General features: G+C 48.3%; 1 protein-coding gene across 5 annotated transcripts in view; it reads right to left on the bottom strand.

Moving 5' to 3' along the window:
• Window positions 1-19,177, bottom strand: part of AGAP2 (ArfGAP with GTPase domain, ankyrin repeat and PH domain 2) — a 118,472-nt gene that overhangs the window by 55,743 nt on the left and 43,552 nt on the right. For 2 of the 5 annotated variants that reach the window (XM_053372846.1, XM_053372854.1), the window contains exon 1: window positions 15,632-17,784. The exons of 2 other annotated variants lie outside the window; for them this stretch is intronic. In XM_053372846.1, coding sequence (XP_053228821.1) covers window positions 15,632-17,264 — 1,633 coding nt within the window. In that variant the 5' untranslated portion in view covers window positions 17,265-17,784. Of the gene's footprint in view, window positions 1-14,482; window positions 14,622-15,631; window positions 17,785-19,177 lie in introns of those variants that run through there. One more of the 5 variants, XM_053372869.1, reaches the window with a different exon arrangement.

Raw genomic sequence — 19,177 nt, 5'->3', positions numbered from 1 at the left:
ATGAAACATTAAAAGCTTCCCTAAACAGGGCTGCCTTCAGATGTCTTCTTAAAGTTTGGTAGTTATTTTTCTCTTTGACATCTGGTGGGAGGGCGTTTCACAGGGTGGGTGCCACTACCGAGAAGGCCCTCTGCCTGGTTCCCTGTAACTTGGCTTCTCGCAGCGCCAGAAGGCCCTCGGAGCTGGACCTCAGTGTCCGGGCAGAACGATGGAGGTGGAGACGCTCCTTCAGGTATACGGGACCGAGGCCATTTAGGGCTTTAAGGGTCAGCACCAACACTATGAATTGTGCTCAGAATCAGCTACCTTTTGACTCTCCATATGTTGATGGACTTCACCTCCCAACATTCCCAGCCAGCATGGTCAATGGTTGACAGGAGTTGCAATCCAGCAACATCCAGAGGATCACAGGTTCCCCATCCCATGTTTAACACCTTCTTTGGAACAGGATCTGTTTACCCTGGGCCAATGTCCTGCACAGTTACCCAAAGCCATGGAAAACTGGAGTCAAGATGGGTACTCTCTGGACGTCACCAGCAACTTTCATCAAATACAACATTTCAGGGCTGTTCAGATTTAGCATTCAAAGTTTCAAGGCAAATGGGGTGTGTGTGTGTGTCATAAAGTACCATTGTGATGAAATTGGAGACTCTTGCACAAACACCCAAGAACTTTGAGTAAAAGGGGGGGGGGAAAGGTTTCAACATTTCTCAAGGGGGTCCCACACATTGGTAACATTTCTCAAGGAGGTTCCACACACATCCTCCCTATATCTGTATGTTTGGAAAATAAAAAATATGGCAGGTTTGTTCACTTTAATCTGGGCAGGATCAGCCCACCCTTCATTGTCCTGATGGCTTAAACCACAGATGGGGAACCGGTGCCTCAAGAAGTTATTGGATTGCAACTCCCATCATCCTTGATTACTGCCCATGCTGAGGCACAAGTTCACCTGTCCTTATGCAGAAATTATCCAAGATGCTGCTTTTGTGTTCTGTGACGCCACTTTCAGTCTACAAAATCCTGAATGGCTTGGGTCGTGCACATTCCGCCACGAACAATCTCTTGACTACACCTATGGTAAGCTCACCTCTATGGTAAGTACAAGGGCTACCACATAACCATGTAAATACCTTCCTCTAGAGGTTTGCCGAAGTACAAGTCCAAACAATTGCCAGAAATAAAGCAAGGTGAATTTAAGCTGAATTGTTCAAACTGAAAGGGCAGCAGAGGAAAGTTAGGCTGTTCAGAGTTTTGAGGAGGCTTGCTTGTACAGGGCTGGGAGGACTGTGAAATTTGTGGGGTGGAGGAAATGGTTGATCATGTTATATGGGATTGTTTGACAGAACACCTCTCCTTTGTAGGTTTAGTGATTTGGGCTTTGCAGATTTGTCTGTGGGGTCTTCTCCTTCAGAGTTAGAATTTCTGAGGCTCAATATTGGACAATTTATGATGGTTTGTGAAAGATATAAGGCTGTAAGGGTGAAATATGATCACACTGTTGCCAGTAGAAGCAGTTCCTAGGAATCCTGCCTATCCAAAATGAGGATTTGTGGACTAAATCAGGTTTCATTTGTTACTTGCCCTGGCCCCGTGAATAGGGAGAACAAGAGATCCAAAATAAATATAGCACAAGTACCCAAAATCAAGACTCATCATATTCTTACCTCAACCAACTTTTTAGGAAGCTTTTCAAGATATGGCAACTCCTGAATCAGGATAGAACACACCTGAGTGGACAAGTCAAACACACTGGTTGTGAAACCAGTTAATCAACACACCAAAACCCACACAGAGGCTGGAATCTAGACACATTAAAAAAAATGTTTAAGGAAAACGCATTGTAAAGCTCATAATGGGAAATTGAGTTGCCAAAGGATCAAACTCTACAGCGCCATCAGGTGCCACAGTGTTATAACACATTTTAAATACTTAAACAACTAATGAAGCTGAGTCCAGAGTTGACCAGAGTAGAATGTGAATTGGCCTCAAGATCATATCTATTTGTAAGGAGAATGGAAACCTGCCCAATGCTGGGTGTGGGGAGGAAACTGGACACAAAGAAATGCAGAACTTCCATGAAAAAAATGGGAAATATTAATTCAGTCTGGTACAGGACTGGTGCTTAACGCAATGCAAGTCCTTAGCAGACCACAATATTCGTTCATGTCTGCTTGCATTAGTTTCCACGTAAGCTCATTTAAAATTGCCCAATAGCGTAGAGGCTCCAAGTTCAGAAAGCTGGCCGGCTCAACACCACTCCTGGTTCAGCGTGGTCAAGCCCTACCCAACTACACTTCCCCCCTCTAAATCACAAATCCTTCTTCCCATCTTAGTTCCTCCCAATACCTTGACAGTCTTGGCAATAGAGTTCGCTTTCCATTGATTTCCAATTGCCAGGCACGTGATGGATGTGCTCTGGGGGGAAAGATCGGCTTTACTCTTCCCTCCAGAAGAGAATGCCAACCTCACTCGTACTTGGCTTTGAACTCTGCCAAGAGGCTGCCGCATGTCTTCCTATCTTGTAAACCAAGAGGTCAGGTGGGACCCAAGATAGCAAATTACAAGATGGCTCAGCTGGCACCATGCCTGCCTGCCACTCATGCTAATTGCAGGCGGGAGAGGGGACTGACTTGAGGCGGAGCCTGGAAACAAGAGAATGAAGAGATACTTCCAGTCAATGACCATCTCCCATGTGTTCCACAGATTTCTGGGAAACCTCTCATTGCGAGACTGTTCAACGCTCATGCAGATTTCTCATATGTCTGCCTGTCTAAAGATGCTTCAGCCTCGCTCACTGACTCAGGCCACATTCCCACCATATATTTAAAGCACTATTATGCCACTTTAAACCGTCATGGTTTCCCCACTGCAAAGGAACTTGGGAAGTGTAGTTATCAAGGGTCCTGAGAATTGTTAGGAGACTGTTATTCCCATCACAGAGCTACAATTCCCAGAGGCATACCCTCCAACAGTTCTCCAGTGAAAATAGGGACATCCTATTCAATAATAATAATAATAATGCTTAGTATTTATACCCCACCATCTGACCGGGTTGCCCCAGCCACTCTGGGTGGCTTGCAACATATATAAAAACATAATAAAACACTAAACATTTTTTTAAAAACAACCCTATACAGAGCTGCCTTCAGATTCTTCTAAAGGTTGAATTGTTACTTATCTCCTTGGCTCAGGGATCGCATAACTCCATACCCTCCAATATTTCTCTGATGAAAATAGGGACATCTTAAGGAAAAGTGGGACACTCCGGGATCAAATCAGAAACAGGGAAGGCGTCTGTAAATCTGGAAATGTCCCTGGAAAATAGGAACACTTGGAGGATCTGAGAGGGTGCAGCAATCAAGACCTCTTCCCAGGGAACCCTAGAAATTGTTATCCCTGTAAGAGGAACAGGGGTCTCTTCTAGCATTCTTAATAAACTACAGTTCCCAGGATGCTTTGGGGGGTGGAGCCATGACTGATAAAGTGACTTAATAGTGCTTCAAATGTATGGTGTGGATGTGGCCTTATCCTCTTTTCCATGAGTCAAAATTGTTGGGGCACTTCCACAAAAGATTGAAAGCTGAAGTCCAGCACGCACACCACTCACACAGAATCTACATCACTTTATTAAATAACGTTTTCATCTCTCTCGCTCGGTGCCCCCAGGGCTCAGGCTTGCCTCATAATAGCAACCAGCAAAGCAAGCAATATAGCACAGATGGGACAGAACACTAGACTCTGAGACCCACCAGTCGGGCGCAAAAGAGACATGCTTAGGATTAAAGAATTCTGAAACAATAAATTGGTTTTGAGTACTGAAACTGAGTGCACAGTTAGAAATGGGAGAGAAGTTTGATTTAGTTCATATTTAAAGCCTAGTTTGTCAAATTTTCCCTTTCCAAAACAATATGAGAACCAAAACACAACCATCCTTCAAAATTCACACTTATCTGAATTTTGTGGTGCAGTTCTCTGGCCAAACAACATTTCCAAAAATGCATATATATATGTTTGGGGAAAAGTGTGCATAAAAATGAGTATCTTAGTGAAAAAAACATACAAAAAAATATATTAGGAGAAATCGCTTGCAAAAATGTGTACATCCATCAAAACTGCACACAAAATGTGTTTATTAGGAAAATTTTGCAATAAAATTCTGAACAATTTTCATGATTATTATTATTTAAATCACAAATTTCTGCAGAAAACTGGATGTGGAGAACTACTCACAGTTGGTGCCTACATACATTCTTCATTTCAGGTGAGTTGTTTTTGTTTTGGTGGGGGAGTCAATTTTAGTTGCTACTGTTACACCGGGGGGTGGGGGGTGGGATCAGAATCCAATGTAATTTACAATCATCCAAGTAACCACTAGTAGATCTCAATCTATTGCCTAGCAACTCTTAGCCAATAATATTAAAATCAAGTGTACCTCTGAGTATGCATAAAACCAAGCAGAATCGTTATGTAAACTTTTTAATATACTTCAGTGTGCCCAGAAATTTATCTCCCTGTTGTTTTTGGCTATAGAGGCATCAACATTCTCATCCCCAACTCAGGTCTTTCAAAACCTTATAAGTTAAAAATATTGAGGATCCTATTTTCCACTGTGAAGTTGCCTTAGCAGGCGGCACACATTTGCCACCCATTTTTACAGGTCAGGATGCCGACCGTGCATGTGGTTGTGTTGCATTGGACCATACCACAATTCACACACTTGGCATCCTGCATTGGTCATAAAAACACCCACAGGCAGAATACAAAATGCATCTCCTTTGAAACTGCAGCTGGTGTGCTGCTGATAAATGGAGCCGTTCTCCCTGTGTGCGCGGCTAGCAGCAGAGCCCCTCACAGACATCTCCTTCCATTCTGTGGCACTCTGTATGCCGAGTGCATTCCCACTCAGAACCACCCCAGGACTTTAACGGAGGAGGAGGGAATTATTTTATATTCACTTTGCAATTACAGGATGTGAACGTTGCATCTCTCACTGAATCATCCCTTGACAAAGGGAACCACAAGCACATATATTGTATGTCTGCAGATCCCTTTCATTACCTTATTTTGCAGAGCGGAGAAGAGTCAGTGGCCCTCCAGACTCCATCTCCCAACATCTCTGACCATTGGCTGTCTGGGGCTGGTGGGAACTGCAATCCAACAATAGCTGGAGGTCCACAGGATCCCCATCCTTGGGCTAGACTCTATAAATGTGAGCTTTATGTGTCGAAGCCAAGAAAACCTAAATACTGCAATCTAAGCAAGTTGCGAAAAGCAAGTAAATTTGCATCTCCTCCACCCATAATCTATTTTGCTTGTGCTAGTCATGGGAGAGGCAAAGGTCTGTGCAGTGCACTGCGACCCCACAGGAAATCCAGTACTCGGGATTCAGAGCTCCACAGTAACCCACACAGAAAAATCTTTTTGCAACCATAAGGACTAGAAACATGAAAAAACCCCTAAATGCCGAGGTTCGGGGGGGCTTACTTCTGCAGTCAATACCACATTTTGGTCCCGTCCCCCCGATCTTGCAGAGTTGCAGTATATATGCACTTCCCCGCTGACAAACTGGATCAATGCTATTTGATGTAATGCGCCAATAAAACTGTCAAATAAATGTGCCTGGATTGCAGAGTTCACAAATTCCATTCAGCAGCTGCTGCAGCCATAATTTGCCAGTATATCGTTGGTTGGGAATGGACTATATCTCAATGGAAGCGCACATGCTCTGCATGCTGAAAGTTCTCTGTTCAATCCCTAGTGTCCCCAGCTAAAAGTAGCTCATGTAGCAGGAACAGGGAAAGACCCCTGCCTGACCCTTTGAAGTGCCACTACCAGTCAGAGTTGACATTGGGACCAGAGGAAGCTGCCTTATTCTAAGTAGCTCAGTATGGTTTTGCATTGACTGCTAGAGGTTCTCCATGGTTTTGGGCTGGGAGATGCTGGAGGGCTTCATCCTGGAACCTTCTGCATGCAGACAATGCTCTGTCACTGAGCTATGGTCCTTCCCTAGGAAGGACCCTACTGGGGAACAATACTGGGCTAGATGAGAGAATTGCATGACTCAGCAGACGGCAGCATTATATGACGCAGAACCTCCAAGTCTCTCTATTTTCCTGGGGCAATCTGGATTTACAGAAGCCATCCTGCTTTCTGATTTGATCCTGAAATGTCCCGCTTTTCCTTAGGATATTGCCATTTTCACTGGAGAAATGTTGGAGGGTATGGAGTTATGCAAAAATCCCCCAAAGCCAATTAGATAAGTAACTATGCAACCTTTAGAAGACATCTGATGGCAGCCCTGTATAGGAAAGTTGTTTAGTGTTTAATGTTTTTATATACTGTATGTTGGAGCAGCTGGGGCAACCCAGCCAGATGGGTGGGGTATTATTATTATTATTATTATTATTATTATTATTATTATTATTATTAAATAAGACATCCCTATTTTCATCAGAGAAATGTTGGAGGGTAGGACGGCATAGACAAAGCTATCCAAAGGGCATCCTCATATATTACACACACACACACACACACATATATATATATATATATATATATAAAATACACCTAGTAAAAAAAAGTACAACACAAGTGAGAAGCAACTCATCACCCAAGCATACTCACCAGGAGAGCCTGGACTAGTCACAGCTCCCTGTTGAGCACACATTTGCTGGTATACCCAGGTTTGCCTCTGTGTGTGGTGTACAGACAATGTCCAATTGTTGTGTGACCGTGCACATCATGGTGATCCACAAGGGGGTGGAACGGGCTTGTGTCCACTCTGCCTTCACGCATGATGACCCAGAATGCAATCCCTACACAAATCGGGGGTTGCCTGTACACAAAGCCCCACAATTGCACAGCAACACAGTGATGCAATAATGATGAAAATAAAAAGATGAGACTTGCAGGGTATTTGCAAGCAGTAAGAAACATGCCAGTATGGCTTTGATACCACAGAATCACAGGGCTGCAAGGGATTGTAACTCCACCTTTCCAACACAAGGCCAAATTTTTCCACCTACTGAGTCCCATCCCGCAGATTGACCCATATAATCAAGGCCACAGGAATGCTGAGAGGGAGGTGCAAGGCAAGGAGGAGCTGGTGGAGCAGATAGCTCCAGGTGACTCATGGGGAGGGACAGTATCTAGGGAAACAACTTCCAGAGCGGGAAGCACATTAATCTGTTGCAGCAAAAATAAACCACAAAGTCCTGCGGTACTTTATAAAGACTTGAACCACAAGACTTGCTTTCATCCCAGGTGAGTAATTGGGGACACTCTGGACCTACTCGCAGATGCTTCATAGTACCAGAGTCTCTGCAGTATTGCCACCATCTATTTAAAATGTATCTTCAACCAGAGGGGTGAAGTCTGAAGTACCAGTTCCCCTTCTGGAAGTCACAGGAGATTCCGACTGTAAGGGAATGGCAGATAAAGTTGGTCGAATACGCTGAAATGGCAAAATTGACACACAGAATTCGCAATCAGAAGGAGACGAAGTACCAAAAAGAATGGAGTAAATTTATGGTTTATATACGGTAAGTGAGAACTGTAGAAACATGAAAACGTTGGAAGGATTGAATTAAATCTTATGTCACAGTGTAATTTTTAACCAATGAAACTGTGAATTATAGATTGGAATAAGAAAACTTGCGGAAGGGAAGGACGGAAGTCAAAGGCTCTATGGAGCATAAAGTAGGATATATGTAATAAGACTTGATGTTTTTGTTGGTTGGTGTTGGTGTTCTTAAATCTCAATAAAAAACATTTGAAAAAAATATATGAAGTACCAGTTCCCATAACAGGAGCCAAACAGTAGGATTCACCAGCAAATCTTCCTGGTCTATTTCTCTCTAGCAGATTGGGATTCCATTTTTAAAAAACAACAACAACTAAGGAGCGGTAAGTTTTACTTGGAGTAGACCCACTGAAATTAATGGGCCTAACTTTGATTTCAGTGGGTCTGCACTAAGTAAAATTTTTGTTAAAAGCCGCCTCAGGCTTTCATTTTTTTAAAGAAGAACCCTGCCTCAAGCCACACCACACAAAACTGTCTACACACAGCTATTCCCCACTGCATACCTCGAGCTTATACACACCCCAAATCTGTATCTGGCGACACTCTGGGACTTTCCAAGGAAAGGCATAAAACCACAAACCTGGAAAAAAAAGCCCACTCCAGTCTTCCCCAATATCTGGTGTCCTCCGGATGTTGTTGAACTGCAATCCTTGATGGGTGGGCTAATGGGAGTTGGAGACAGGCCCCACCTATTCAGACCATGGAAGCCCCTAAGGCGGGGTAGGCAACCTAAGGCCTGTGGGCCAAATGCGGCCCAATCACTTTCTCAATCTGGCCCACGGACGGTCCGGGAATCAGCGTGTTTTTGCATGAGCAGAATGTGTCCTTTTATTTTAAATGCATCTCTGGGTTATTTGCAGGACATAGGAATTTGTTCATTTCCCCCAAAAAATATTGTCTGGCCCACCACATGGTCTGAGAGACGGTGGACTGGCCCAAGGCTGAAAAAGGTTGCTGACCCCTGCTGTTACACTCACGGGCGCTCTGCCACTGGCAGAGAAGCAGCACCAACTCTGGCACCATTTTCTGGTAGGATCTTGTGAGATTTCACCATAAATCCACAAGAGCTCACTGGAAATTGGCGGCACAGGCACGGCAGGGCACAGCGGCACATCCTGTTTCGCCTCAAGCAGCGAAATGGGACACATCACACACACCCCCACACACCCGGTTGGTGACCAACTTCATTCTGGGAGGCTGGGGAAAGTCTAACCTGCTTCAACTCCCTGCTTGATGAAAGGAATTCAGAGCTAGCGCATCTTCAATAGTTGGTTGCAACAACTAGAGATGAAGAGTTGAGATCACAAAATCGACACAGGTTCACTCTTCCTCATGGATCATAAAGCTGATCTGGCCAAGTTGGCTTCGAACTCCTGCACTAAACTGTATTTTTAACTTGCTGCATTTAATTTGGTTCCATTCCTGGAGGATGTCCAGTTCTGCGAAATTATGGCTGCCTTGTGCCTTTTTGTCTTCTGCTGCTTTTAGTTATTTGGGCTTCATTTGTTTTTAACTACACATCGTCAGCCGACTGGAGCTTTGCAAAGGAAAGACAGGATATAAATGCCTTATTTAAGCTTGACGCCAAGCCTTATTTTCGTATTGCGCTCCCCACCAACTGATCACACAGATGATCCCAATTCTAGCTCCCCGGTCAACAAGCCACCAGTAGCATGGGGGTACTGGGGGGGGCTCCAACACGTGGAAGGGAGCTGCAGGGACAGCTTCCTCACGCAACAGCCCAACGCCACCAACAGCAGCTCCATTTCCAGGGTGGAGAGAGGTTGCAGCACACAAGGCGCCCAGCCTGGTAGCTCTGGCTGAGAGAGGACAGTGGTGGACTGTGTTGCATGAATGCACCCCCTGTGCCGCTTTGTGAGGCAAGCCGCAGCGGGCTTCTTCTGCGTCCCACCCCCCTTAGGGGCATGCCCTGCACACCCGCCCCGGGCGGCGTTTGCATGTGCTATGCCACTGCAACTCACTTTCCTAGAGGCGAAAATATGGTGGTCCACATATCAACAGGAGCTATGTACACCCTGTACATTTAAAAAACACTTAAAACACCTAAAAAGAAGAATTATGGGAACTGTAATTTGCACCCCCCAGTGTTGGAAACTTGGATATATAAACTAGGCACCAAATGGCTCCTTACACCAGGGTTGTAGGGTTACAGACACCTGATGAATTGCTGTGAAACCTTGGATTCCCTCCACCATGGCACAAAACAGATATTCAACCTGCAAGTCCTGACTTTCATTTAGAGTTGCAAACACTTTGCAGAAAGCCGCCATGTTAAATGTATTTGGTAGCAGAAAAAAAGAATCCCAAGTCCCCTTAATGGCTAATCAGTTATACTGGCATAACTTTTGGGGCTCCTATTTGATGAAGGAAGCCCATGGATGCTTGCATACAACAAGACTTTAAAGCCACCGCAGGAGCTTTTGTTGTTCCTACAAACAGATCAGAGCTTAAGAGTGACGCATCAAAAATTATCCAAGAGAGGGGTGGGGTCATACAAGCAGTGAGGCTGGGAGTGCTCACTTCCACCTGGTTCCTGCCTTTGACTTTCCAGGTGACCTTCAGGAAGGTCCAAGGCTACATCTTGAGCCTGTGCCTCAGTTTCTCTTTAACCAGGCCAGCGATCAACTTAGGAGGACTGAAAACTGCCAATGGTCAGTACTAGTAAATGGTTCCGTGATCCTTATACCGAGACGCTACATTCAGCTCATTGTCAGCAGCTGTAAGGAGTTCCATTAATTCTAGGGAGCCCATCTGGGCACAGAAACAGGAAAGCTATAGAAAAGAATTGGCTGCTCTGACAAGAGAAAGCATTCCCCGGACTGTCATATATTTTAAAAGGCAGCTGAAAAATTGTGGCTCGTTTCCTAAAATGGCACGTATCTGGACACCACACCACAAAGGAGGGCTTGATGTTTAAGTTCAATGTTTCCTTGAATTCCCCCCAACAACTCTGGACCACCCTACTAGAAAACTTCCTCAGCCTGGATGCCAAAAGGGGCTCTTCCCTTAAATCCTTATATGCAAGAGTGTACACCCCCAATAACGTACATTCAATTTCTCCTCCATTCAATTTTATCCTGCATTAACAATATTCATTAATAATGATAATGATAGCAATAGCTCAAAAGGTGCTTTTCAGCCTGAAATCCCTTATTGGGCAGGCCAGCAAAACCAGTAGTCCGCCAAGCTGAACACACCTCAGTAGGGGCTTGATGAATGTCCTGGTTTTGCCTCCTGCAGGATAAACAACTGTGGGAGTCCTTCAGACTAGGTGGCTTTTTGTTTGTTTTTGAAGGGGTATTCTGCAACATGCCACTGATACAGCTGATCGTGATGGGGCATGATGGAAATCTATAAAAGCTCTGCATGATGCAGAGAAAGCGGACAGAGAGACTTTTTCTCCATCTCATATCATACTAGAACTGCAATCATCTAATGAAACTGAACACTGGAAGATTCAAGATAGGTAAAAGAAAGAACTTCAGACAGCGCAGGGCCCCTCCAGACCCTTCTTTGCAGGTGTGACCCTTCTTTGCAGGTGTCATTGATACAAAAATAGTGCATTGGTGATGGATTTATATTGGGCTGCCCACACATTATTCCACTTCATTAGTTCTTCTGTGATGCTTACCCAATATGACTGTGTTATTGCCATCTGGAGGGGCACATTTGCACTCAGGGGTGCCAACATGAATAAAATGTTGGGAGACCCACTTAAGCCTCACCCTGCATAATTGATCACATGGCACTGTGCATGCACACTATTTGAATGGCAATGCCCATCAACTACGGGGGCACACGCACAAAGGTCCCTTGGCCAAAGCAGAACAGTAAACAACCTGAACTATTAACAGCATTTCAGCTGGAAGTTGTAAGACATGTGTCAAAAGAAAACAAAGCAATATGTCCATCCCAAAACCTTTGCAAGGGCATAAAATATTGAAATCAGGGTTGCATGTAAGCTCCTGCGTACCATCATGAGCACAAATAATCATGAATCCACAATCAGAAGGGTGTCTGGAAGATCCCAGAAACTGCCAGTGCAAGGGAGATTATCAAACACCTGGTAGGCGTTTGATACTTGATACTGGTAGGCATTTAATACTTGGTAGAGATGGTCAGCATTCAACATAGTAAGGCCTCAATCTCAAACATATTGGTTGCAGGGGTTTTGACTGTTGGCTGCTCTGAGCACTTTTGGATGGACAGCATATACATTTTATTTTATTTTTTAAGTTGCACATCCTGAATGAAGCCTACAGCTCTCCCTAAGAATGGCGGCTTCTGCTCAGCTCCAGCTCCAGCACTAAACCAGAAAGATGAACCGCTCACCAAAAGAGAGAGAGGCAACTTTCACTCTGCCTTCATGTGCAGGATGAACAATTCTTCTTTCTGATATAGGGCTCATCCCCTTTGTTAATAGGGACTGCCAGGCTCACAACAGGCACCATTCATTGTAGCCTCAACACGCATGTGTACCGCAAGAGGCATGTTATATGCATTTCTAGACATTTTTCAAAATCTATGTGCACATGGTTAGCAGGTCATTTTCTTGAAACTGGGAGGAGGGTATGCTGTCAGGTTCTCAAATTTCATTGAGTCTCCCATTCCTTGTTTATTCTTTACAGAAACCGCTCTTCACTCAAAACACCCCTACCATGCAAATCTAGCCTCCTGCAAAGAACCCCCAGAATGCAGTTTGGCATGACTGCTAAGAATTCTCTGATAAGAGAACTCCCCTTAGCTCCCTTCATAGGATTTATAGCTCACAGGGTTCCTAGGAAGAGGAAATGACTACTAAACCAGCTATAAGTCTCTGGTGCAGGTGTCTGTCCACAGAGGATCATGCTGAGCTCTTTTGGGAGATCTCCCCAGACTGGGGTCAGCTAGCTATAACCTCCTTCCATCCCTCAATGTTCTCCTAATTACCAGAAGCTAACAGTTGCCAAGGGGAGCTGAATGCAGAAATATGACCTTGGAGAAGGGAAAGGATCAGTTCTTCACACAGTACCATATAAATCTGCAGGGGTGTTTCCTGCTAACAGCACAGTGGGAACAAGGACTTGCCTTAGCTGATGGGGGACGACGACTAATTCCTGCCTTCTAAAATATACCCTTTAATCTAAAACTTTCCACTGCAATTAACCTCTCACTTCAGAGAGCAATTAGAAGAACAGTCCTTCTGGCTAGAAGGTCTCCCAACCCTCCCACAATGGGAACACATCAAAATCAGAAGAACAACTAGACTTTGACGGGCTGCAAAGAAGCCATTAAGACCATAATCTGGTCCTTTGAGGGTGGCAGGATTAGAGAAGACATTTTTAAAAACTACCCAGAAATGGGAAAAGTGATCCATCCTTAGGCAACCAATGGATATACCAAAGAAAGACTCCTAAGCAGGTAGAATCTTTTGATCACCAACTGATGGAGATATCTTTGTTGTGAATTTCATTATTCCACCACCCCACCCCCCCAAATTAAAAGTCTAAACTCTGCACCAAGAGAACTGGAACATTAATTGTACATTAATATAATAGAAAAAAGATGCATGCTGACATAAATTAATCTGTCAAACATGATACTGAGCTGTGTGCCAGTTTTCACAGCTTCCACAGTAATGGCTTCACCAGCCTTTCCCAACCTTGTGCTCTCCAGCTATCTTGGACTGCAATGCCCATCAGTCTTAACAACCGTGCTGATGGGAGTTTGAGAGTCCACACTACCTGGAGAGCACCATGCTGAGAGAGGTTGATTAGAGGAAGATGCTCTCCAGGGACTCAGGCAGAAGTCTTCCCCAATCATTTGCTACCTGAACCTATTGGCTGGAGATGCCAGGGATTGAAACTCCGACTTCTACTGCTGCGCTATGGCCCCTTCCTTAAAGGAACAGAAGGACAATGGGAGAAGAATGCAACTGGAGACCATGACAGAAATCAGAGAGACAGGCAAGCGACTCTGCCTCTCGTACAATGGAGCTTTCCGTTGAAGTACACTGGACAATGTGAAACTTATCTTCACAACCATGAGGGATAGCAACCTGCTTTTTAAAAATAGAAAGAGACAGGCGCATGCACAACTGAGATTCTCAGGTCGAAATCCACAACAGGTATCAAACACATACCAGTTTCTATTAAAACTTCCACAACACCATATAGCTGTGTCCTACCATTCACATCCATATGGCAGGGGGTTGGACTCGATGGCCCTTGTGGTCTCTTCCAACTCTATGATTGTATGATTCTATGATTCTATGATATGGAATGGAGTCTGAATTTTCTGAAAACAGTAACAACAGTCGCCCCATCTTTACTTTCTATTACAGTGGTACCTCAGGTTACATACGCTTCAGGTTAAATACGCTTCAGGTTACAGACTCTGCTAACCGAGAAATAGTACCTTGGGTTAAGAACTTTGCTTCAGGATGAGAACAGAAATCGTGCTCCGGCGGCGCGGCTGCAGCAGGAGGCCCCATTAGCTAAAGTGGTGCTTCAGGTTAAGTACAGTTTCAGGTTAAGAACGGACCTCCGGAACGAATTAAGTACTTAACCCGAGGTACCACTGTATATTTTTAAATTCTTGTTGCCTGTTAGATTTTGTTGGATGCTGTTATCTCTTGCCTGGTAGGAAAGGGCAAAAAGAGGTACCCAGCTCACCATACACTGTCAAATACAATTGCCAGTATCTCTGCTTGATTATCTTTTATAGAACTCTAAGAATCCATTCCCCCCCACACACACAGGTACGTGCACACACCACACCTGCCTCCCATCCAATACTCATGAAGCAACCTGTAAAATCAGCAGAGTTCTTGTTCAGCACACTGAGCAAGAGAACCATTTGCTGCAGAGGTTGATTACGCTCCTGTTCTGCACTTACTGCTTCTGCTTTGGTGGGGTCCAATTCGTTGTGCCGTAGAGGATGCAGAGCTACCACCACCCCTTTCAGAGTTAGCCGAGCACCTCCTAGGTAATCCCGAAATCACAACCATTCATTACGACAAGGCTTTGGCACGTAACATGTAGTGGGGGCGGGGAAAGAAAATATATGGGAAGCAGAATGTTCTTGCATTTGAAAATTCGTCAACAGCTAGCCCAGCGATTTTGCTTCTTGAATGGCTTCACAACCTGTACCACTACACCAGTAGTTTCAAGCCATCCTCAGGACTGAGATCCACCCTAAATGTTACCCCCTTCAGCATCTGGCTTATTGACCACATTGTGGAAAAACCCACTGGAAAAAGCATCCTTACCAGCCTCCGCAGACACCCAATAGTGATAATATCATTTTTGTCACATTCCACCATAAGGGAGATGTTGAGGTTGTGAATCCCATCACACACACACACACACACTGTTTGATGAGCTGCTGCAGCAGCACATACCTGGGCTCACCCCTCCTCACCTAAGTGAACTGCTCCATTTTTGAGTACATACTCATTGGCTGCCATCACCTACCCATCACCGTGGCAACAAAGCTAAGCAGTCCAGAATCTCCTTTCCAGAGAAATTCCACGTTTCTCTCACAGGGTACACCCACCAGTGGTCTTGAGGGCCCACTCAGCCCAGACATGAATCTTTAGAGTGAAATCTACAGAGGCGACTCTACAGAGCAGGGTTGGGGAACCTGATGCCCTCTAGGTCTTGTTTAACTCCAGGACCCCATCAGCCGGCCTGGCACACCCAATGGGCCAAGAATGATGGGAGGTAGAGCCTGGCAACATCTAGAGGGCCACATGTTCCTCAGCCTTGCTACAGAAGAAGCTGAGCAGAGGCCCACACAGATCTGTGGCTGATCCATTCCAGTTTTTCATTCTGAAGCTCCTTGCTGGAAAGAAACCAGCCTAGCATTCCCATCATCACATCCCAAGGCAAAGTTATTGGTGCCAGCATCTTCCAAGCCAGTAATGAAACACCTTCGGTCCTCAAGCCCATCTCCCATGTTCCACAGTCAAACCTCCACCCTCAACACCCCAACCCATCCCTTCCATTCAGAGAGAGGCCAGGCCTCTTAGGCCACTGTACTTACTGGGCAATTCACCCTTGGCCAGTTCGACGCTGAGCAGCTCCTTATGGCTAAGGCTCCAGCCAGGTCCAGGGTGGGTGGGAGTGGATGCCGGGCTCTTGGTGAAGATGCCGCTGATGAACTTGAGCATTTTACGGTCCCGGGTAGAGGCCCGACCACCCTCCCGGCCTCTCTTCAGCCCCACAGCTGCCTCTGAGGAGCAGGAGCCAGAAGAGGCCAGACTGCCCGGGCCATGGTTGAGGTCACTGTTGTCCAGAGTCTTGCTTTTGTTCTTGTGAGGGGATAGTTTTGCCCGGGATCCCCCTCTGGGGACCGTCTCCCCACTGCCCTTGACAGCTACCTTCATGCGTCCCTTGACTTCGCTCTCGGGCCACGACAAGCGGTTGGGGGTGGCCCCCTTGTGGCCCCCTTTGCCAGCCTTTGGCTCAGCACTCACCTTGGCCCCGCTGGTGGTCACTGTCTTGAAAGGCTTATTGGTGGCCAGGCGAAGGCGGCGGTTCCCAGCGGCTGGGTGAGGAGAGGAGGCTCCCGAGTGTGAGAAAGAAGAACCACCCACCCGGCCCACACTCATTTCCAGGGTCCCAGGCTCTGGGCCACCCCAGCTGGCATGGCTCACCAACATTCGGCGCCCTGGCGCTGCAGCACTGGAGGAGCAACTGGCAGTGGTGGGCGTTGGAACTGGCGACTCGTCCCCAGGCACCCCCAAGGTCTCCTTCAGCCCAGCCTTGGGGGGGATTGGAATCACCTCTGGCTTGGGGGGAATGGGAGGAACGACGGGGACCAAAATGGCTTTGGGTTTTGGAGCCACAGCTGGAGCTGCAGAAACCACAGTTACTTCAGGCTTGGCAGTTGCAGCTGGAGGAATGGCAGCCTCAACTTTAGGAGCGGTGGGCGAAAAGAGAACAGCTGGAGGCAGCTCAGGTTTGGGGGGGACAGTCGGGGCTATAGAAGGAACAGCCGGCTCAGGTTTGGGAGCCAGAGGTGGGGCGACAGAGGGCACAGCCAGTTCAGGTTTGGGGGCCAAAGGCGGGGCTACAAAGGGCACAGCTGGTTCAGATTTGGAGAGCGCAGCTGTCGCCGGCTTGGGGGGCACTGGAAGCTCAGGTTTGGGGGGCACCGCCGGAGCACCCAAAGACCCCAGCCCTTCGGGCTTTGGCGCAAGGGGTCTTCCTTCTGGGCTCATGGCGGCTTTGGCCTTGGGGTCCCACGGGCTCCCTCGGCCCGCGCTGCCCCTGGGCGGTGTCCACACGGAGCCCGGCCGCCCTGTGCCATCTGGGGACGGGGACGAGCTGGGCGTCCCGGGGCTGCTGGGCGAGAGCTGCAGCAGGTAGTCGGACGTGCTGGCGCTGCTGGTGCTGATCCAGAGCGCATCCTGCCGGTGGAAGATGCGCTCCTGCCTCTTGAGCTTGGCGGCCGCCGCTTCCTCGGCTTCCTTGCGGTCCTTCAGCCCGGAGGGATCCGCCGCGCAGGGCGACGAGACTCGCGCGGGGCCGCCGTCCCTGCCGTCGGGCAGGACGCCCCCATCGCCGGCGCCCGCCTTGTCGTCGCCTTCTTGCTGCTGCACCGACTCGAGCTTGACCAGGGTCAGCGAGATCAGGTAGGTGGTCCGGCGCTGCAGGGTCGCCCCTCTGCTCATGAGTCTCTGCGGGAACCGCCGGCGGCGGCCACGCCGCTAACCAACATGGGCCACACGCTCCTGCTGCTGCTGTTGCTGCCGCCGCCGCCCCCTTTGGATGGCACCGGTCGCCCGCCGCCGCCGCGGACCCCTAGCGCCCCCGCGCACAAAGGGCAGCTCGACAGGGACGGTGCAGGAGCCGCCTGGGCATCTCCCAAGCACGGCGATCCCGGGGAGCCCTTACCTGCTCCTCCGCAGCGCAGCGGCGGGCGGACAGGCGCGCATCTTCCGCCCGAGGAGGAGGAGGAAGAAGAAGGGGCGGCGGAGGGGGGCTGTTCCTGGGTCGCTCACCGGAGGCGATCGCCCAAGCCGAGGCGGGGTGCGCGCTTCTCCCGAGCAGGCTGCGCAAGGCAGGGCGGCACGAGGAGACGGGTGGCTGTTCCCATGCAGACGAGCCGGAGCGCGGGCGGGTTCAGAGGCGGGCGGGGGGCGCGAATCGGCGAGCGGATCCCCCTTCGCGGTCTTGCCGCAACCTCGGCCGCCCCTCGGCGCGGACCTCACGGCTCGGGCAAGGCGCCAGCCGCTCTGCTGCTCCCCCGCCGGGTCTTGGCACTCGCAGCCCGCCTCCAAGGGCGCATCTCCGCCTTCCCGCCGCTGCCACCGGGTCCGGGCTGGAAATCCGCGCTCGCGTACCAGGAGGCCGCCTCTTCCCGCTCCCCCACCCGCTCCGCTGCGCCAATGCCCTCCTCCGAGCCTTCCTCCTTCTTCTTCGCCGCTGCCACCCCCCCCCTCCGCCGCCGCCGCCGCCGCCTTCCTTCTGGCTTCTACTTTCTAATGCCTCTTTGGCGAGGTTAGGGGCGCGCGTTTGGCGAGGTGCTCTTGCGCCTGCCTGGGCGACAGCAGCGGCTGGTGGCGAGCCGGAATGCGGAGATCAAGGTGCTGCTGGGCGGGTGGGATCGTGGAAATCAAAAAAGCAGAGCTATGGCAGCGGCGGCGGCGACGCCAAACCCCTTCGCCGACGGTTTCCGAAGGAGGGGAAAAGAGGAAGAAGCTACGGCCATTTGCTGTAGCCTACGGAGTTATAGGTGGGGGGAGAATGAGAGAGGGGAGAATTAAAACGGGGTGGGAAGGCAGATCCTGAGAATTCTCACATTGGGAATGCACAAGCCAAGAAGTGAAGGATTTCTGCAGGGGCACGTGGAAATCCCGGACTGGATCGCATGGAATCTGGCCCCGCGCACGCGCGCGCACAAGACCTGAGAGATTGCCTGGCTCAGGGATTCATCAGGCACCCTCCCGGCGCTGGCGCAAGGGGCGGGGGGGAGGGACAGCCGCCGCCGCCACCCGCAGATGTTACATGTCGTGGGACTAAAATTAGCCCGCGCTGATTGGCTTCCTTAGTCTGCCCCAACGGACAAGGTCATCTGGCGACCCAGCTGGGAAGGCGCAACATCTGGAGGCTTAGGGGGATGATGCGGCTAATGTGCTCAAATCCCCACCTGCTGTGGGATAAGCATCCAGGTAATTCGAGAAGGGAAACGATGTTAAGGTGAGGCTGCAGGTGGAGTTACAGGTGGCTGCAATTGTCTGAACAAGCCTGCCTTTCTGGCCCGGCCGCCACCCACCCGCACCTCCATCAACTGCTCCTCCCATTCATTTCCACAGAGGACATGCCTATGACTTAATCAAGCAGGAGTGACTGGTGCACGGTTTCGGTCATATGTTTCTCGGTTGTTGTTGTTTATTAAAAAAGCACATCAATTATTATTATTAGATTTACATTTGTTAAGTGTGTATGTGTGTGTATATGTATGTGTGTGTAGTCTCAAAGCAACTTAACAAAATACAGATAAAAATTAAAAAATGGCAAAATATGTAAATACAAAATTCTTTAAAACGCTCACCCAACAGCACAATAAGAAGAACAAGTCCTA

Source organism: Podarcis raffonei, chromosome 2 (genome assembly GCF_027172205.1).
Source record: "Podarcis raffonei isolate rPodRaf1 chromosome 2, rPodRaf1.pri, whole genome shotgun sequence".
Classification (NCBI taxonomy): domain Eukaryota; kingdom Metazoa; phylum Chordata; class Lepidosauria; order Squamata; family Lacertidae; genus Podarcis; species Podarcis raffonei.
Note: the sequence above shows the minus strand (reverse complement) of the source record. Positions and strands in the feature narration are given on the sequence as shown.